Source organism: Sinohyriopsis cumingii, chromosome 6 (assembly GCF_028554795.1).
Source record: "Sinohyriopsis cumingii isolate HCF-2022 chromosome 6, ASM2855479v2, whole genome shotgun sequence".
Lineage (NCBI taxonomy): Eukaryota > Metazoa > Mollusca > Bivalvia > Unionida > Unionidae > Sinohyriopsis > Sinohyriopsis cumingii.
The window spans coordinates 21358823-21375464 of record NC_142966.1 but is presented as its reverse complement, the minus strand read 5'-3'; the positions used below and the strand labels follow the sequence as shown (position 1 = coordinate 21375464).

The following is a 16642-nucleotide window of genomic DNA, read 5'->3' as shown; positions in this document are numbered from 1 at the left end:
CTAATATTATCTAGACTTGTTGCTGTTGTTACATCAAATTGGTCTAATTCATTTAAAATGAATTCAAGGCTTATTTTATGGATTTTGTAGCACTCTTCTTTGCTTAGTTTTGAAGAAATATATTCATTCATCACTGGAGAATCTTCTAGGAGTTGTGAAATCCACAAGCTTTTCATTTATATTCACAAAGTAATTATTGAGTACATTTGCAATTTCAAGAGGTTCTTGCTTAATATCACCATTTGCATCACTAATATATGTAAATGGCAGGTTATTGACAGAGTTGCCTCTCTAGTCATTTAAAGTTTTCAAGAGTTTTCTAGGATTCTTTTTTGTAATACTATCTGATATTTCAGTGGAATAATACGTTTTCTTTGCCTTTTCAATCATTGACTTGACTCTGTTTCTCCATAATCTGTAATTATCAGTATCTTTTAATTTATGAAATCAATCCCTTGTCTTAATAGCATTTATTATATCACATGTAATCCAGTTTGGTTGATTTTGTTGCCTGACGGTCTTGAAATTGAATGGAGCATGAGTGCTCAGGGTGTTAGAAAACTAGTTACACACTGGGTCATCAAAACATCAAATTACTGACCAAGGGGTATGATATCTTCAAATTCTTTAAGGAATATTTGTGAATTGAATCTTTTCATTATTCAGTACTTGATATATTTGTGATAATAAAAGTGTTACTTTTTTTACTTAATTTTCTTGTACAGCATATAGGATAATGATCACTCATGGAATATTGGGTATCTGCAACTTCTATAGTATTATCAGCATTGTTAGTATAAATATGATCAATAGCTGTTGATAATTCAGGGAATTCTTGGGTTTAATCCAGCTTTGATTGGTATTATAAAGCAAACTGTAATTGAAGTCACCAGTACTAAACAGACTTCACTGTTTTTTTTATATACAGAGTTTCAAGTTTGTTTTGAAATGTATTATGCTATGCATTGTCAGTGTTTGTTGTTCTATATACATAGCCCAATATAAATGGTTTTTGGACATTATGTCTCATTTCTAGCCAGATTGTCTCCATTCCAATTTCCTTAAGATCATAATACTGTTTGAAAGAAATGACATCATTAATGCAAACGAGAAGTGTACCATTCTTTTGGACAAGTCAGTCTTTTGTTTGAAAACTGTAGTTAGGAATTTTTAAGTTCATCATCATGAAAAAGTTCATGTAAGAAGGTTTGAAAGCAAAAGTATCAAACTTTGAGACCTTTTTGCTCAAGTCAATGATTTTCAGAGAATTCTGAGTTTTGATGGTTTTGAAATGAATGATTGGAATATCTAAATTAATATTTTCACTATCAATATATGAACAACGATATTCCTCTAAAGGTTGTTTTATACATTGTCCTAAATCATGACAATCAACTGTTTCTTCAGAAGATTTTTCAATGACTCTTAAAACATTAGCACATTCAACAGTTATGTCAGTAGCAGTTATAACATGGTCACTTTCATTGATGAATGCATTTAATGGGATTGTACCAGAGGTAATTCCATGGACATCAACACTCAGTAACATATCAGCAGTTTGCTTTCTGTCATCACAGGGTGAATTACATTTAGCAGACCTTATAGGATGTTTTGAAGTTTCTGGAAAAATGTGTTTGGTTCTTAAACTTTTGGCCCCATCTTCATTGCCATTTTCCTAGAACTGCATATTTGAGTGGTTCAATTATCTGTTATATATTCGAGTGGTGGTAGTATATTTATTTTGTTGTTTAATTATAAGTCTACTTAGATGTCAAAATTCTTTGGGGTTGATCCCATGTTTTCAGTGTTGTCATATTTTGAATAAACTTTCTCTTTTGCAAATATTTGTTTCTTTGTTTCCTTATTTCTAAGTTTCATAATTGTGACCATAGGCAGGGATAGTGTGTGTGTGTGTGTGTGTGTGTGTCTATTAAATTTATATATAGTTCTAGGATGGAAATCTTAACAGTTTCCATGTTATGAGCTAGCACAATCTAAGGGCCATGACTCAAGGTCTGTATTGGATATGGGAGTATGCCAACTTCTATCTATGTCCTCCATACCCATATATGGTTGTTGACTGGCAATCTTGACGATTTCCAAGTTGTGATCTAGGTGAAGCATACCCACAGGATCATCCCTGGGCAAAACCAGAAGCCCAGTGCTTATGTCATAGCCATGTCATTGTACATGACAAAAAACCAACTTCTAGATTTCCATCTAAAATATGTCAAATATTTAGATTTATGTAGACATATTAGCCATCCTTTTGAAACCACATTGTACACTACAGCTCAAGACTACCCCCAATCATATTCCAAAGTTTCAAATATGTGTCTGTAATGTGATAACAGATACATACACTACATTACACAAAGACCGATAGGCAGGCAGACAGGAGGACATAATTACCATCTTTCTAAAAGCTGCATGAGGATACACATCATTTTTATATTTTTTAACTTAAACATTATGATTCTCAAAAATAATAATGGAAAGTTTTCAAACACTATCAAAACTTTGAGAAAAATCTCTGATTGGTTGCCAAATTACACCTTTTATGAAACAAATTTTCATGAAATGAGAAACAAAACAAATTAACATACATTTATATCTTAATATAACGATATAACTAAAAACCACAAACATTACTAAATCGGCAAGATTATTTCAATGCTAAGTATACATTTATAACAACAACTATAAACTTGTGAAGCTCTAGCTAAAACATTATTTTCCATCTACCCTATTAATGTTCCAGTTTTCTTCCAACTTCTTATAACATGTAAATTTTCCATTAAGTTGTCATGACTGTTAAAGCATACACATGATGGCAAACAAGAAAATTTGATTTCATAGTCAGATGATAATTTTACAAGAGTAAATTATAATCTGTATTATGGTACTGGACAGCAAAAATGTTTTACATGCAAATATCCATACAAACATCATTTTCCTCTTTTCAAAAACATGAATGTATTTTGTAAACAGAAACTACTGGTAATCCCATTCTTTGGAAACACTGTCCTTAAAGTATAGTTCTGATCAAGGTAAAAGTATACATAGAATCCTTCACCATAACAGTTACATTTGTATCAGTGTAAGCTATGTTCACAGTGGGGCTAAACAAACAAAATGGTTTTTGATTCTGATAAAGGTGAATCACTGGTAGTCTTCTGCTAATCTGGCTTGAATAAATCTGTTAAACAATTGTTTGAAAGATCCATCATGAAACAAAATAATGAATATGGAATATAAATTCAAACAATTTCATAAAGTATGACACTCTGCCAAATGCATCTGCAGTCCATACAATGCACAGTAAAGAAATGTTGAGTAAAGCAGCTGAATTGTAGTTTAACAGTAACAGTTCCTTGAATTAAGCAATATTAATGACATCAGAAACAATTTTTGGTTATGTGGATAATATGCACTGCAGTCATAAATGCACTCATTTAATGGTCATAAGGATGAAAGTATATATTTACACCTTCACTTTCCACATTAATTTCCATTGACAATAACACTATTCATTATATTGAATGCATATCCATTCCTCCATCATTAATGTAAAATATCATTGTGATTTAAATTTTCTGCAAGCATCGAATGGAAATATGGTACCATTTACATTCTAGAGCATTAATAATCCAGCATTTGTATAAATGGGTTTTGAGATGCCCCTTGTTCTCCATTTTCCATATAGGTTGGAAGCATCTTGCTCCATTGTAAATTTCTTTTCAGGGATGTGCATCTTAGATAATCATAATATTTACCATTGCTAAATATAGGATTTGATCCAGAAATATTATGTACTTATCGCCATAAGAACGCTTCAGCTGACAGCAGTTCAACAGCTGCAAGAAACACAGATAAGTTTATAAAATATACAGTGATGTGTGCAGACAAAAGTGGTTACTGATTTTTGCAGGTTTGAATAAATAGGCAATATCAGCTCCGAAACCGCTAGTCAATATCATCTTTAGTGTGAGGCTGATTTATCAGCCTACTATGATAACAGCTGCAGTTGTTCAATATGTAAACATTATTCATGTGTGCTATTTACATAACTCAAAACCAATGTCACCATTTTTTTAAATGCGGAAGTTTGACTAAGCCTCACCAAATGTTCGACGTACTTTGTGGGGCAGAAAGTTAAGTTTTTACAATGACAACACTCTTTTTTTAAAAAAAAAAAGATTTATATTATGAAGTAGTGGTCATTTAACACTTAGGAGATGATGTACTGTTACTTGATCCAAGTTTCCTCTAAAGTTAGAAGTTTCCTCAAAATGGAAATGTTGTTTTTAGTGTCTGTATTGGAATTTGGTAATGTCAGTACAACTCTCCTGATCCACCAAGAAGTTTAAATCATTCCCAGCCTGTGGATAGATTCAGATTGATGACTGCCTGCCATAACTGCTAAAGATTGGTACTGTCTGGGTCTAAGTCTAACATTATTTTAATGTCAGTAAGATTCTTCACATGGTGCACATGCAAACACAATACATTATACCATCACTTCCTTTGTGACTTAAAGTCTAATTTGCAAACACCTTTGTTGTTATCATTATCATCACTATCACCAATCTTTAATAACGACAATAAAATCCAGAAAATTATATCACTTACCAGTACTTTAAACTGAGACAAAGATCCTATTCATCCTAGTCATTAAGAATTACAATGGCAGTTAGTGTCATAAACTTTAGTCTGGTTTTAATTCATGTTTGGAATAATTCAATCAAGTTCAGTGGTGTTTATGTCAGTTTTTATGATGCAGTCATTCATAGTAGTGTCAAACATATTTTGCCTAAAATATTGTGATTGCTGATTGTGTTCTCCAAATCATCACTCACAAGAGATTTTGTTCAGCTATAAAAGTTGTCCACATTTGATGCAGATTCTTCAATGGCATAGTTGTCGCTGTTGTTAATATGCTTTTATGACCAGGATTCTGCATGATGCATGGTGTAATTCTTGCCACCATAGCAGACTTTAAAATCAGCTTTACAGGAGGAGCAGAGTGAACATTTATTTCCCTTTTGAACAATACTATAACCACTAAAATTCAAGATTTGAACCATTTTTGGATTTTTATGATATTTTGGTCACATGGATTTGAGTATTTTTACATTGGAACACTTAAACATCCCAACAGATTTTATGCACTGAAGTCAAACCAACCATTTAATGCACTTGAACTCCAGCCATAATCAGTTAACATCTTCAGTTCTGTCCAAATTACTTTTGATCATGGATATGTTATGTATATTTGACTTAATTATATCTGATTTAATATATGTTTATTTCAATTTAATTGTCAGTTTTAAGAAAAAATTATTTTTCATTACATGATATTGTAATGTAAATTTTTTCACTAGTGATAATACTTTTTTCAGAAAATTGTTTGACCATGACTGTTTATAAACACCAGGTGTTGATCTAAATCCTGACCTTGTTTTAAAATTTGTAGCAACCTGTGGCATTCTACGAACGTTCTGTTATGAGTTGGGGTGGGGTGCTCCCAATATTTATTTGAATTACTATGGAATTCCCACCCTGGCTCGTTTTTGTAGGAAGTGAAATTAGTGATAGAGAGAGATACAGCTCCGAGCCCCCAGTCAACAATACCGACAATTAAAGTATTAAGAACACAAAGGTGAAGTTCAAAAGAATAACAATTTAATATAATTTAAACGATATTAATTTCTCAACCAATCTTCTTCCTCTCAACCATGTAACAACCTATTTCACCACGTGATTATAGTGTGAGATGGCTTTCCCCTGTACTTGGTTTCTACTCATCTGTGCTCTACTCTGCTAATTCCTTTCCTCCTTCCGGCGTTCTCCGTACTGCGATTCTTCCTATCCTCTTCCCCTTTTGTCTCCTTTTCTCCTCCCCCTTCTCTCTCTCTCTAGCAACTAGGCTTGTTCTCTGCCTACTGCCTTGTTCTATCCTGTCTCTCCGAGACTCAGGACTTGACTACCCGGTAGTTCTGTCCCCAAAAACTTCCTGTGAAAACACAAGGACGTTAGCATGTTTCATTAGCCATCTCGCTCACACTAAATCAACAATCAATCATCAGATAGAGGCTATCTACATCTTTGATCACGCATTCGTGCACATCGAAAGTCACACACGTTCTTATAGAAAACAACGTTGCAATAAAGAGCGGTATCCTACTTATCATGCAGTGTTACACGGGGGGAGTGAATGTCCCTCCGTATTTGGTTTTCGTTATCTAGGGGTTGACCGCCTTCGATGTTATTGCCCGGTTCGAGTAAATGGAAATATAAGTGGTGAAACTTATAGGTGGAATAGATAGAGATCTGAGCAGGTATATAGAACAAACCAACACCAGCCCCCGTACGTGTAAACAAACAATTTAATCAATTACATACAAACACTGTGAAAATTCATTACATCAGGAATGTACGCTGCTTTTAGAAATTTAACTTTCACCGAAATACAAAGAAAACGCAAATAGATCTAAATAAGATAGCCGATCTGTTTCTGATAGATTTAGTTCATCATAGGATCGAGTGAACAATCGAATCAACGTCTTGTATGATTTCATAACCTGCTCGTCCTCAGTCTGTTTTTGCTTCCTCAGTCGCTGTTCAGACTCTTGGATCTCAGGATGATACTTTCTACCACCCATCTCAGGACACTCTCAAAATACTTCTTCAGAGATTAATACGTCACAGGGTTGCGTCACAGGATTATATGTCTCACTGCACTCTTCTCTATGCTTCTCTGTATAGGTCTCAGAATAACATCACTCATTCGTTCGTACGTCTCTGGAGCTATTTTCTCCCTTTTAAATAAATATAAATAGAGACAACCTAAATTTCCCGTTATTTATGAAACGGTTAATTCTTCATTATTCTCCCTCGTTATCAGATTTCACTATCAGTGCTAAACAGACGCTAAGGCTATCTATTGACTCCACATGTCCTGTAATGACCCTAGTTAGTCAAATGGCTAATTCGTTACGCCTTGACCTTACACATTACCACATACACAGCGAATAAATAGGATACATCACGTCAATCAATTACTAGATCATTTCCGTCAATACACACTTATTCTTAATCATACGTGAAATCTTCTAAATTCAGCGAATTCACACGGATTCTTGAAATCATATTGACTAATGTAATGCATTAAATTCTTAGAACATAATTCTTATGCAAACAAGACGACAAATTCAAACAGTTCGTCAACTTATCTAAAGAAGATTAATGTACAACTTCCTATGCATAAACTCAACACAGTTATACTTCATAAAGCAAATTATTACACGAATGTAGAAAAAAGATTCATGCAGATACAAATAAATAACTTCAGCAAAGCATTATATATGGCATCAACAAATTACATGGAATTGTCACACTACCTCTGCTGTCAACGTTTCCTCCCTCTAATCGGTAAATTAGTTCGTCGGTTCCTTTCGGCAATCGTCCCCTTTTTGGACAACAGTTCCTTTTAACGAGAATTTCTTGCAAATTCTCAGAGTCGTAACCTTTGGGTTTCCTCTTGTAGGAAAAGCTTAGACTGATTAAAATTCGATGCGGGCGATATTAAAACCTATGAAATTTTGTGTTGGAACACACCCTCTCATTTAACGTACCAATCAGAATCAAATATCTCTGCCGCCTTTTTCCAGAGGCGCCAAAGTCAGGGTCAACTTGACCCTGTTAGTTTGAGTAACAGAGTTTCTGCATTCTCTCAATTGTGACAACTTTACCATGAAAATGAAGTTTTCCTTGTCCTAAAGTGTCCGCCTGGCTGCTGTATAAACAAATGTTTAATTAGGAACAGAATTCTCCCTCTAAAGGACATTACTGTACACGGTAGTATGGCGATATGATACGCGCTTGTCTCCATAAATCTAATTAATGGTTGTCTGGTCTCAGCTAATGTATTCTTGTTAGATCGACATAAAATTTGCCACTTCACATACAGACATCACTAAATTGCGTCACATCAGTATATTCTTAATCTCATTATTCTGAACAATATCACAACAATCAGACACATTTCTGTACAACACTCCCACAAGTGTACACAAATATTCAAATATCCACATTATTTAAATTTACACACTGCAACCATTTCCAAAGTCACAATTTAATTCAACAATTGCAAAATCTAGAACATCACATAAATAAATACACTAGTTTACCACGAAGTAACCAGATAGCGAATTACAATATTAATTTTGACTACAAGCTAGCAATCTACATAATCATAGCTCATTTCTCAAGTACGCATGTAAATTAAACAATACAAAGGTAATTCTACGTACTAACAATTCTAGTAAGCAAATATACATACTGCACATAATTACAATTACAATGCCATAACATTCTGCAACAATCGAGCAATTAACTCACTGACCTTTACGAAGCTTTCTGTCCTTGAATGTACCAAGGTTTCTTTTCCCGCCAATTCACGAGTGGCTTCTTGGAGTTATTGCTACAACTTCTCAGCATGATGCTTCACAATGACTAATTCGTTCCCAGCCCAAATGACTGTTAAATTCTGGTTCGAATTGATGGCAAACGTGACACAACCATTGTAAGCAAGTTCCATCTTTATTTTGGTTTTCGTCAGGGTCATACTGGGTAGACTTGATTTTTAACAAGTATTTAGCTTCTTAAACCTTCCAGAAGATGATCATGTGACCCCTTGTTTACGTTTAGAATATGATATAACCCATGTTTTGGAGAATTAATATCAGTTGCAGCTGGGCCTTTTCTTACACTAGAAGTTGTATGTTGTGCTGTTTGGAGTTATTTCAAATTACTTGGATTCAAAAGGATTAATTCTGTTATTTTTCTGGAAAATACATGTGCTTATGTAATATTGTGGAACAAGGACAGCTTTTTATAAAAATTTATTCAGCTATCAGAAACCAGAGTGATGATTCTTATTTCTACAATGAACTGTAGACTTCAACACTACAGATTGCAGCATACGTCATCGTCTTCCATCTTGGATTTTTTGTCAGGATTCAAATTTGAAATCAGTAGAACATTTTGTTATTAGGACTGCAAACATTTTATTCTTGGATAATTCTTGGATTATTTTGGATTTGATTCTATAAAACCGTAAGTTCATATTTTTTCATTTTAACAGAATTTTTCCAAGGAAATAAATTATTGAAATTTTTCAAAGCTGTTTTTTTCACTCTTTCTTGTTTTACTGTTTATTTGAGCCTAAACATGTGACATAAGAGATAGTATAGTCTTGAATCCATGTTGACAACTTCAAGCACCATGCTGATTTAGAGCACAACCATAATCATTTATCATATTTAAACCTTTCCACTCACACATAGTATAATCCACCTGGACAGACTTCAATCAATAAAGCCAGCCAGCCTTAGTGACAGGATCATAGGGTGAAATTAGCAGCTACATTGCCTTGCCCTGCTTAAGCCAGTTTAGTCACATGATCACAGACAATAATACCATAATTATACTATAACTGGAACCAGAAAATGAAAAAAATGGGAAAAAATAAATTTTGCACTAATTTTGCAAATGGAAAATATCTCAAGGATTGATTGGAAATACTCATAACCTAAACTCTCGAGAAAAACCCTCCCATGCAGGAGGTTCACAGGCATGCTATCTGTTAAGATTATTTTCCAAATTTATAATGCAAACAAATAAGATGTTATAAAGCAACTGTATTTGTATTGTTTGGTGGGGGTGGTTAGTGTTTGGTTCTTTTTAACTGAAAGAGGATGACTCATATATTCAGCTTAATAAGGTGGCCTAGATGCTAGTTTAAAGCATGGCAAACATTGTTAACTCATCAGAGCTGGGAGCTCTTCCTTGTTTTCACTTAAGATTGGGGTATAGAGGAGAAAGTATTCATGTCATTTCCAATGAAATTCAAGCACATCCAATTCAGTTGGAATTTTGACAGTTGCTTCAATACATGAGAGGCAATTTTGGATTGGCTTTCAAGTCAGTGCATGAGCAGTTGGATGAAAATTGCAGAATCTCCATGACCTTTGCCTGTTTTATGCCCATGTATGCCAAAACCCCAAATTACTAAGGTTTATTTTCACAAAGATTTGTCTCTTGGTGTGAAGATTGGTAAGGTCTACAGTAGATATAATGAGACAAAATCGGGGAAACAAACTTGGGTCCTGCAACTTCTCATTTTTTGGTAAAGAAAATTGAGTCTCAAAATTGCATTTTTTTTCAAATGTATTTCAAAATGTGCATAGAATGTCTGTGTTATTTGACACTGACAATGTAAATGGTGTCTCTCTGCCTTAATGAGTTAAAGCTTGGTTTTTCAGTTCATTACTACTGAAATTTTCATTGCCTTCCCATGATGCCCATTTGTTTACTAAGACAAAGAATACCTCATTTAGGATATCAGAATTAGAAAATAGTACATGTTTAATTAAGAGAAGTGAGGAACAAACAGATCCTCTTATGGCCTCAATAATTGGCTGTTTGCATTAAAATTCATTGGTCATGATAAGCTGCAATTGTTTTCCTATTTGCTGCTTCAGTGAATTATTTTGTTTTTATTCATTTCTGCCTATATTAATTTCAGATTAAAAGTTTGAAGTCATTGATCAAGTGTAAAGACAAAACTGCAGAAGAATTGGAAAAGGAAATTAACAGGCTTACAGAAAGTTTAGATGAAAAGTCTGCCAAGATAAATAAATTGGATGAAAGACTAGGAGAAATGGAAGCAGAGGTTAGAAGTGAAATGGAAAAGGCAAACTCTGCAACAGAAAATGTAAGCTGCTTTGTAGATGATGCTTAGAACGTGTGAAAATAGGTTCTAAATTTGGAGCAAAATCTATCTCTTGACTATTTTGTTAGAAAATTTTTTTTTACAAATGAATTTCTTTTTTCCTTTGCCACTCATTTCACATCAAGTTATGAGTAGAAAACATCTGAAATTGTTTTTGGCTGGTCCAGCTAGCTGCATCATAACAACTGATATGGTATCAGTCAAACCAAATTGCATGCTTATCACATGCTTGCAGCAAGCTTATGGCAAGCTAGCTAAAGTTGCACAAACTAGTAAGGGTGCTTGCACAAGCTTGTGAAAGGAATTTTTCCAAGTCTGCAAGCATATGGTAAACATGTATTTTGGTTTGAATGATGCTATCTCAGTTGTTCTGATGCAGCTAGCAGGGCCAGCTTTGTTTGCAAGCTTGTAATTAGTAAGACTGCACTAGCTGACCAAGTATTATCAGACACAGAGAAATACAAGTTCTTGTACATGTTGGTCTTGTAATGCGGGATGTGCGTGACACTTAAGGCAATAAAGGGTACCCTTGGAGCATTGTAATTCATAAACTTGACAACTAAACCATCGTCACTGCAAATAATGTTAAAGATTAAATGCAGCATCTGCACTGAAAGGAATGCATCTATACAGGTGTCCAAGTTGCTATATGAATGATGCCCTAACTGACACAATGTTTGACACTTGCTCCAGCTCAGTCATCTGATTGGTTAAACATGACAATGTATCTAAATTTAGTTACTAGCTTATTAACATATATTGGCTGCAATGACATCATGTCTGGGCAGAGAAACCATATTAACCAAAGATGGGCCTAACAAGGGGCTAGAGAAGGATACACTGTGTATTACATGCACATACCAATAGCTAGAAGGCAGTGATGTGCAGGCCTATGCAACACATATCCAGCAACAAAATGCGTTAGAATATGTGTATACTTTTCAATGTAATAATTATAATTCTATAAACAGTTTCAGGCACTATCTGATTTGTGTACAAAGTGCAACTTGTTAACATGGAAACAACTATGTGATACTGTTCAAAATACTTCTCCCTCTGAGGCTCCTCAAATGTCTAATATATCAATGTCGTCTTGTAGATATGTAAATCAGTCTCATATTGAACATTCTTGTGTATCAACTCCATGTGGTCATGGTACAACAGATGGATCTTGTATGTTATCTTCATCATGTGTTTATGTAAATAATCAAGGCAATGAAAAGTGTGTGTGTGTGATTTAGATTTTTAGCGTAGCTTAAACAATTTTTCAGTCATATTGCTACGATGTCTGCAGTGTGACAGTTTATAGTGATGTCTAGCACTGGGGCATCATGCCACAGACATGTAGTATGATATCCCACTCAGTCACATTATCCTGACACCAGGCCGACCAGTCCTAACACTAACTACTTAATGCTGAGCACCAAGCGAGGGAGCTGTTAGTACCATTTTTGTAAGTCTTTGTTATGACTCGACTGGGGTTCGAACCCATGACCTCCCTTATCCGAGGCAGATGCTCTAACCGCTATTCCACCAGAGCGGTCTGTGATATGAAAAGAAATCTGTCAAGTCTAAAAACAATACATTGCTTACTACCTTGTCTGAAAATCAATCCTCTGATCAAAATTGTCATGTCTTTGGCCTCCTCAAAAGAGGTTTGCAAGTAATCAACCTAAATATTCAACACATCCTCCCTAAACTGAATGAGATAAAGTTAATATTACAGCAAACTAGATCAGTCAGTATTCTAGGTCTATGTGAAACCTTTCTTTCTGATGATGCTGATGATTTGGCTCTCCAAATACAGGAGTTTAACTTTGAAAGAAAAGATAGGGAATCCATGGAGGTGGGGATATTCTTCTCAATATAGACAGTTCCATTAGTTATAACAGATCTGTTGATCTAGAGACTATTGGGGCAGGGGTAGAAAGTATCTGGATCGAAGTAACCATTGCCCAATCAAAGCCAATACTCTTATGTTCAGTTTACAGGTCACCTTGTTCCACAGCTGATTGGATTGATTGATTTGAGGTGAAAATTCAAAAAGCATTACTAAAGGAAGATTTAGAAACTATCATATTAAGTGACTTTAACATGAAAACTCCACCATTACCATGGATAAGTAACTTTGAAACTTACAACTTTACTCAATTAATTAATACCCCAACTAGAGTAACACATAGAAGTGCTACTATCATTGATCATGTCTATACTATTAAACCTGAAAACATAAGTGAAATTAATGTGCCAGTTTATCCACTGAGTGACCACTACCCAGTCTGTATAACATGACATGTTCTGAAATCATCTAAAATGGTCAACACATTGAAATACAATACAGGGACTTTAAACAGTTTGATGAGGAAATGTTCTTAAATGATTTAGTTTGCAAAACCTTTTAATCAGTCTGCTATATAGCTGATGTCAACACTGCCTTAGACAAATGATATCAGATATTCAGTGCAGCCTTAGACAAGCGTGCCCCAATTAAAACAAAAAGGGTTAAACACCAGATTACATTCAAGTGGATTACCCCTAAGATCAATGAGGCTAGGCACCTAAGAGATAATTTCCTCAAGAAAAAAGACATGAAAAGCTATAGAAAGGGAGGAATAAAGCTAAACACCTGATAGATAAGGCAAAAGAGAACTACTATAAACAGGGTGTTGATGAAAGTAAGAGTACCAAGCCATTGTAGAAGTATCTAAAAGAGCTGAACCCACCCAAGAACAGTTGTTTTCCCCCTAGACTTAAGCATAGTGCTCATATAGCAACATCAGTACAAGATGTTGTGGAAATGTTCAACAATTTCTTTATAAGCATCTCCAGTAAGAGTATTCAGAACCAGATTAACATCCCAATTGAACTTGATGCTCTTCTATAATTTATAAGAGCTAAAATTCCTGATGATAATTATTTTTCAATAGCTAATGTTAGTGAAGCTGATGTTTTTGATATGCTAATTAAGGTGAATATTAATAAATCCTCTGGACTGGATTTTATTGGTCTACAAATTCTTAAAATTGCTGCACCAGTAATAACAAAGTCATTAACACATATCATAAATTTAGTATAATGAGTGGTAATTTTCCAGAAATGTTGAAATGTGCAAAGGTTACACCTATCTTTAAGAAAGGAGAAAAGGAAGATCCAGGAAATTACAGAGCAATATCAATTCTACTTGTATTGTCAAAATTATTTGAAAAGCACGTAGCCATTCAGGTCTATACATTTTTTGAAACATGCTCTCAATTTTATAAAATGTAATCAGGATTTAGAAAGAACGTCTTGTGCTAAACAGAACTTACCAAATTAATTGATCTTTGGCTGAAGGAAATGGATAATGGACATATGACTGGGATTGTTTTCCTTGACTTCAAGAAAGCCTTTGATCTTGTTGATCATAAAATTCTGCTGCAAAAGTTGAACTGTTACAGATTCGACAATCCTTCTTTAAACTGGTTTAGATCATACCTAAACCAAAGGTCTCAACAAGTATATATGGCAATATTAGCTCTCAAACTCGCACTATTCATTCAGGGGTTCCTGAAGGCTTAATTTTAGGCTCTCTCCTCTTCCTTATCTATATTAATGATCTACCATTAAATAATGAATCCACAAATACAGATTTGTTTGCAGATGATTGCAACTTTGTATACATCAAGTCTGATACTGAAGTTAACCAAATGAGATTAAACTCAGACCTTGTTGGAGTCCAAACTGGGCACAACAAAATAGGATGGTAATTAATGAAGGTAAAACAAAATGTATGATTTTGGGGACATCACAAAAGCTACACAAGTCGGGGAACCCAGAACTATCTCTTGCAATAAATAATCATCCATTAGAAAATGTCAAACATGAATTTAAGCTTGAAGGTGTGACCATAGATAATAATTTATTATGGAATGACTTTGCCCTACTCAGCAGAATCAAGAAATATTTACCTATGGAAACTCGAAATCTATACTACAAGTCATATATTCTTCCAACAATGGATTATTGTTCAAATATATGGGGAAACTGTGCTAAATCTGAGCTTGACAGAATTTATTAACTTCAGAAACGAGCAGCACGCATAATTTTAGATGCATCTATTGATTATCCCTCAAAAGCATTATTTACAGAACTTAAATGGTTCACAATATATGATAGGATAGATTTTCACAAGGCACTTCTTTTATATAAATGTCTACATGGAATGGCACCAGAGTATCTTCAGGACTTATTCAGGGCTTTTTCAACACAATACCAGTTGAGATAAAAATCCTTCTAGCAATAAAACCAAGAACAGAGCAATTTAAAAAGATCTTCCAATACTCTGGTACAGTTCTGTGGAACAAGCTTCCACTACATGTAAAATCTGCTGAAAATATTAAGGTATTTAAGAAGAGATATCATGAGCTTGTATTTGCGTCTAATAGATAATAGAATTTAGTATTTTAATACTAAACATGTTAAAATAAACAGTAATTATTGATATCTTCATATAATGTGCATTGTTATACTCTCCTTAAGAGGGCCTCAAGGGAGAATAGTCCTTGACTGATGAGTCACCCTCCATAAATAAAGCATTATTATTATGATTATGATTATTATTATTATTATTATTATTATTAAACTACATTGAATCAATTAAATATTATTAGCTACAATGTTATCATTTGGTTGCATCAGAATCAGACTCAGGTAGTCAGCCCCCATACGAGCTGCAGTATTGACCTCAGCAGCTAGGCAGAACAATGGGTCACTAAAGCAGCACTGGTAGTTATATAAGAGTTAATAGATTAAAAACACTTTATTTACATCTGCAGGTTTTTTTTGGGGGAGTGTATTGTTTTGATGAAAAAGCTGCATGAAAGAAACATTTGCCAAAATTTATTGGCATTTCTCATTTTTTTAATATTCATATTGGTATATCAGACCGTTTTTTAAAAAACAATATAAGTAGTGGTGGAGTAATTATGTTAACTTTAGCATGTTTTGCATTAGATGCTTTAGATTTACTTTGACACTGTGCATTGTACAAATAAGAGGAAACAATGTCTATTATTCAGTTATAGTATACTGTCCTTACTCCAGGTGTTTGTGATGTATAGTACTTATATTAACATTTTCAGTCAAATGATATAGCATTGATGTGAATGTTCTTTTTTGTTCCTCTTAATACAGACATAATTTAAAAATGAGATCTCCATTACTACCTCTCCTGTCACATTTGTCTAAGGATTTCATGTAGTCAATATACCTGCTCCATGATGTCACTATGCATATACATGTTGACAATTGCAAACTGTTGCAGGCAAAATCTATGAAAAAGCTGGCAGATGACAGTGTGAGGAAGAAGGAAGAGACAATCCATAATTGTGATTGTCAGATTGCAGAGATGATGTCAACCTTGGAGAAGTACAAGAAAGATAATGAAAAGATATTGTCACAGAAAGACAAGGAAATCAGTGCCCTGAAATGTAAATTTAAGGACAGCGAAAGTTTTAAGAAGCAGGTAAGTATCATACCTGCCATATTCCCAGATAGTGTTGGTTTTTTTTAAGAGACTCAAAAGGTATGTCTTTGAGGTCACAAGAGGGATCATTGCACATGAACAAAAGAAAACAACATCCAATTGAGAATAAGCTATTTTGTCATTAAAAAAAGCCTATAGAAAATTATTGGAAATTCAAATCTGGTTTCAAAGAAAGTAACTTGAGTGTTTTCTTTAATACACTTACAAAGAAAAACCTTGTTGGTAGTTTTAGAATTGTCAAATGTCATCACCACACATATACAATTGTTCAAACACTGTCATAATCACAACCACACTGACATTAAAATAATAAACATGCA

General features: G+C 34.1%; 1 protein-coding gene across 1 annotated transcript in view; it reads left to right on the top strand.

Annotated features, from left to right (window-relative positions):
* LOC149796474 (uncharacterized) overlaps positions 1 to 16642 on the top strand; it is a 294892-nt gene that overhangs the window by 220769 nt on the left and 57481 nt on the right. Inside the window, exons 22-23 of the mRNA XM_089961179.1 lie at positions 10592 to 10780; positions 16101 to 16301. Coding sequence (XP_089817305.1) covers positions 10592 to 10780; positions 16101 to 16301 — 390 coding nt within the window. The remainder of the gene's footprint in view (positions 1 to 10591; positions 10781 to 16100; positions 16302 to 16642) is intronic.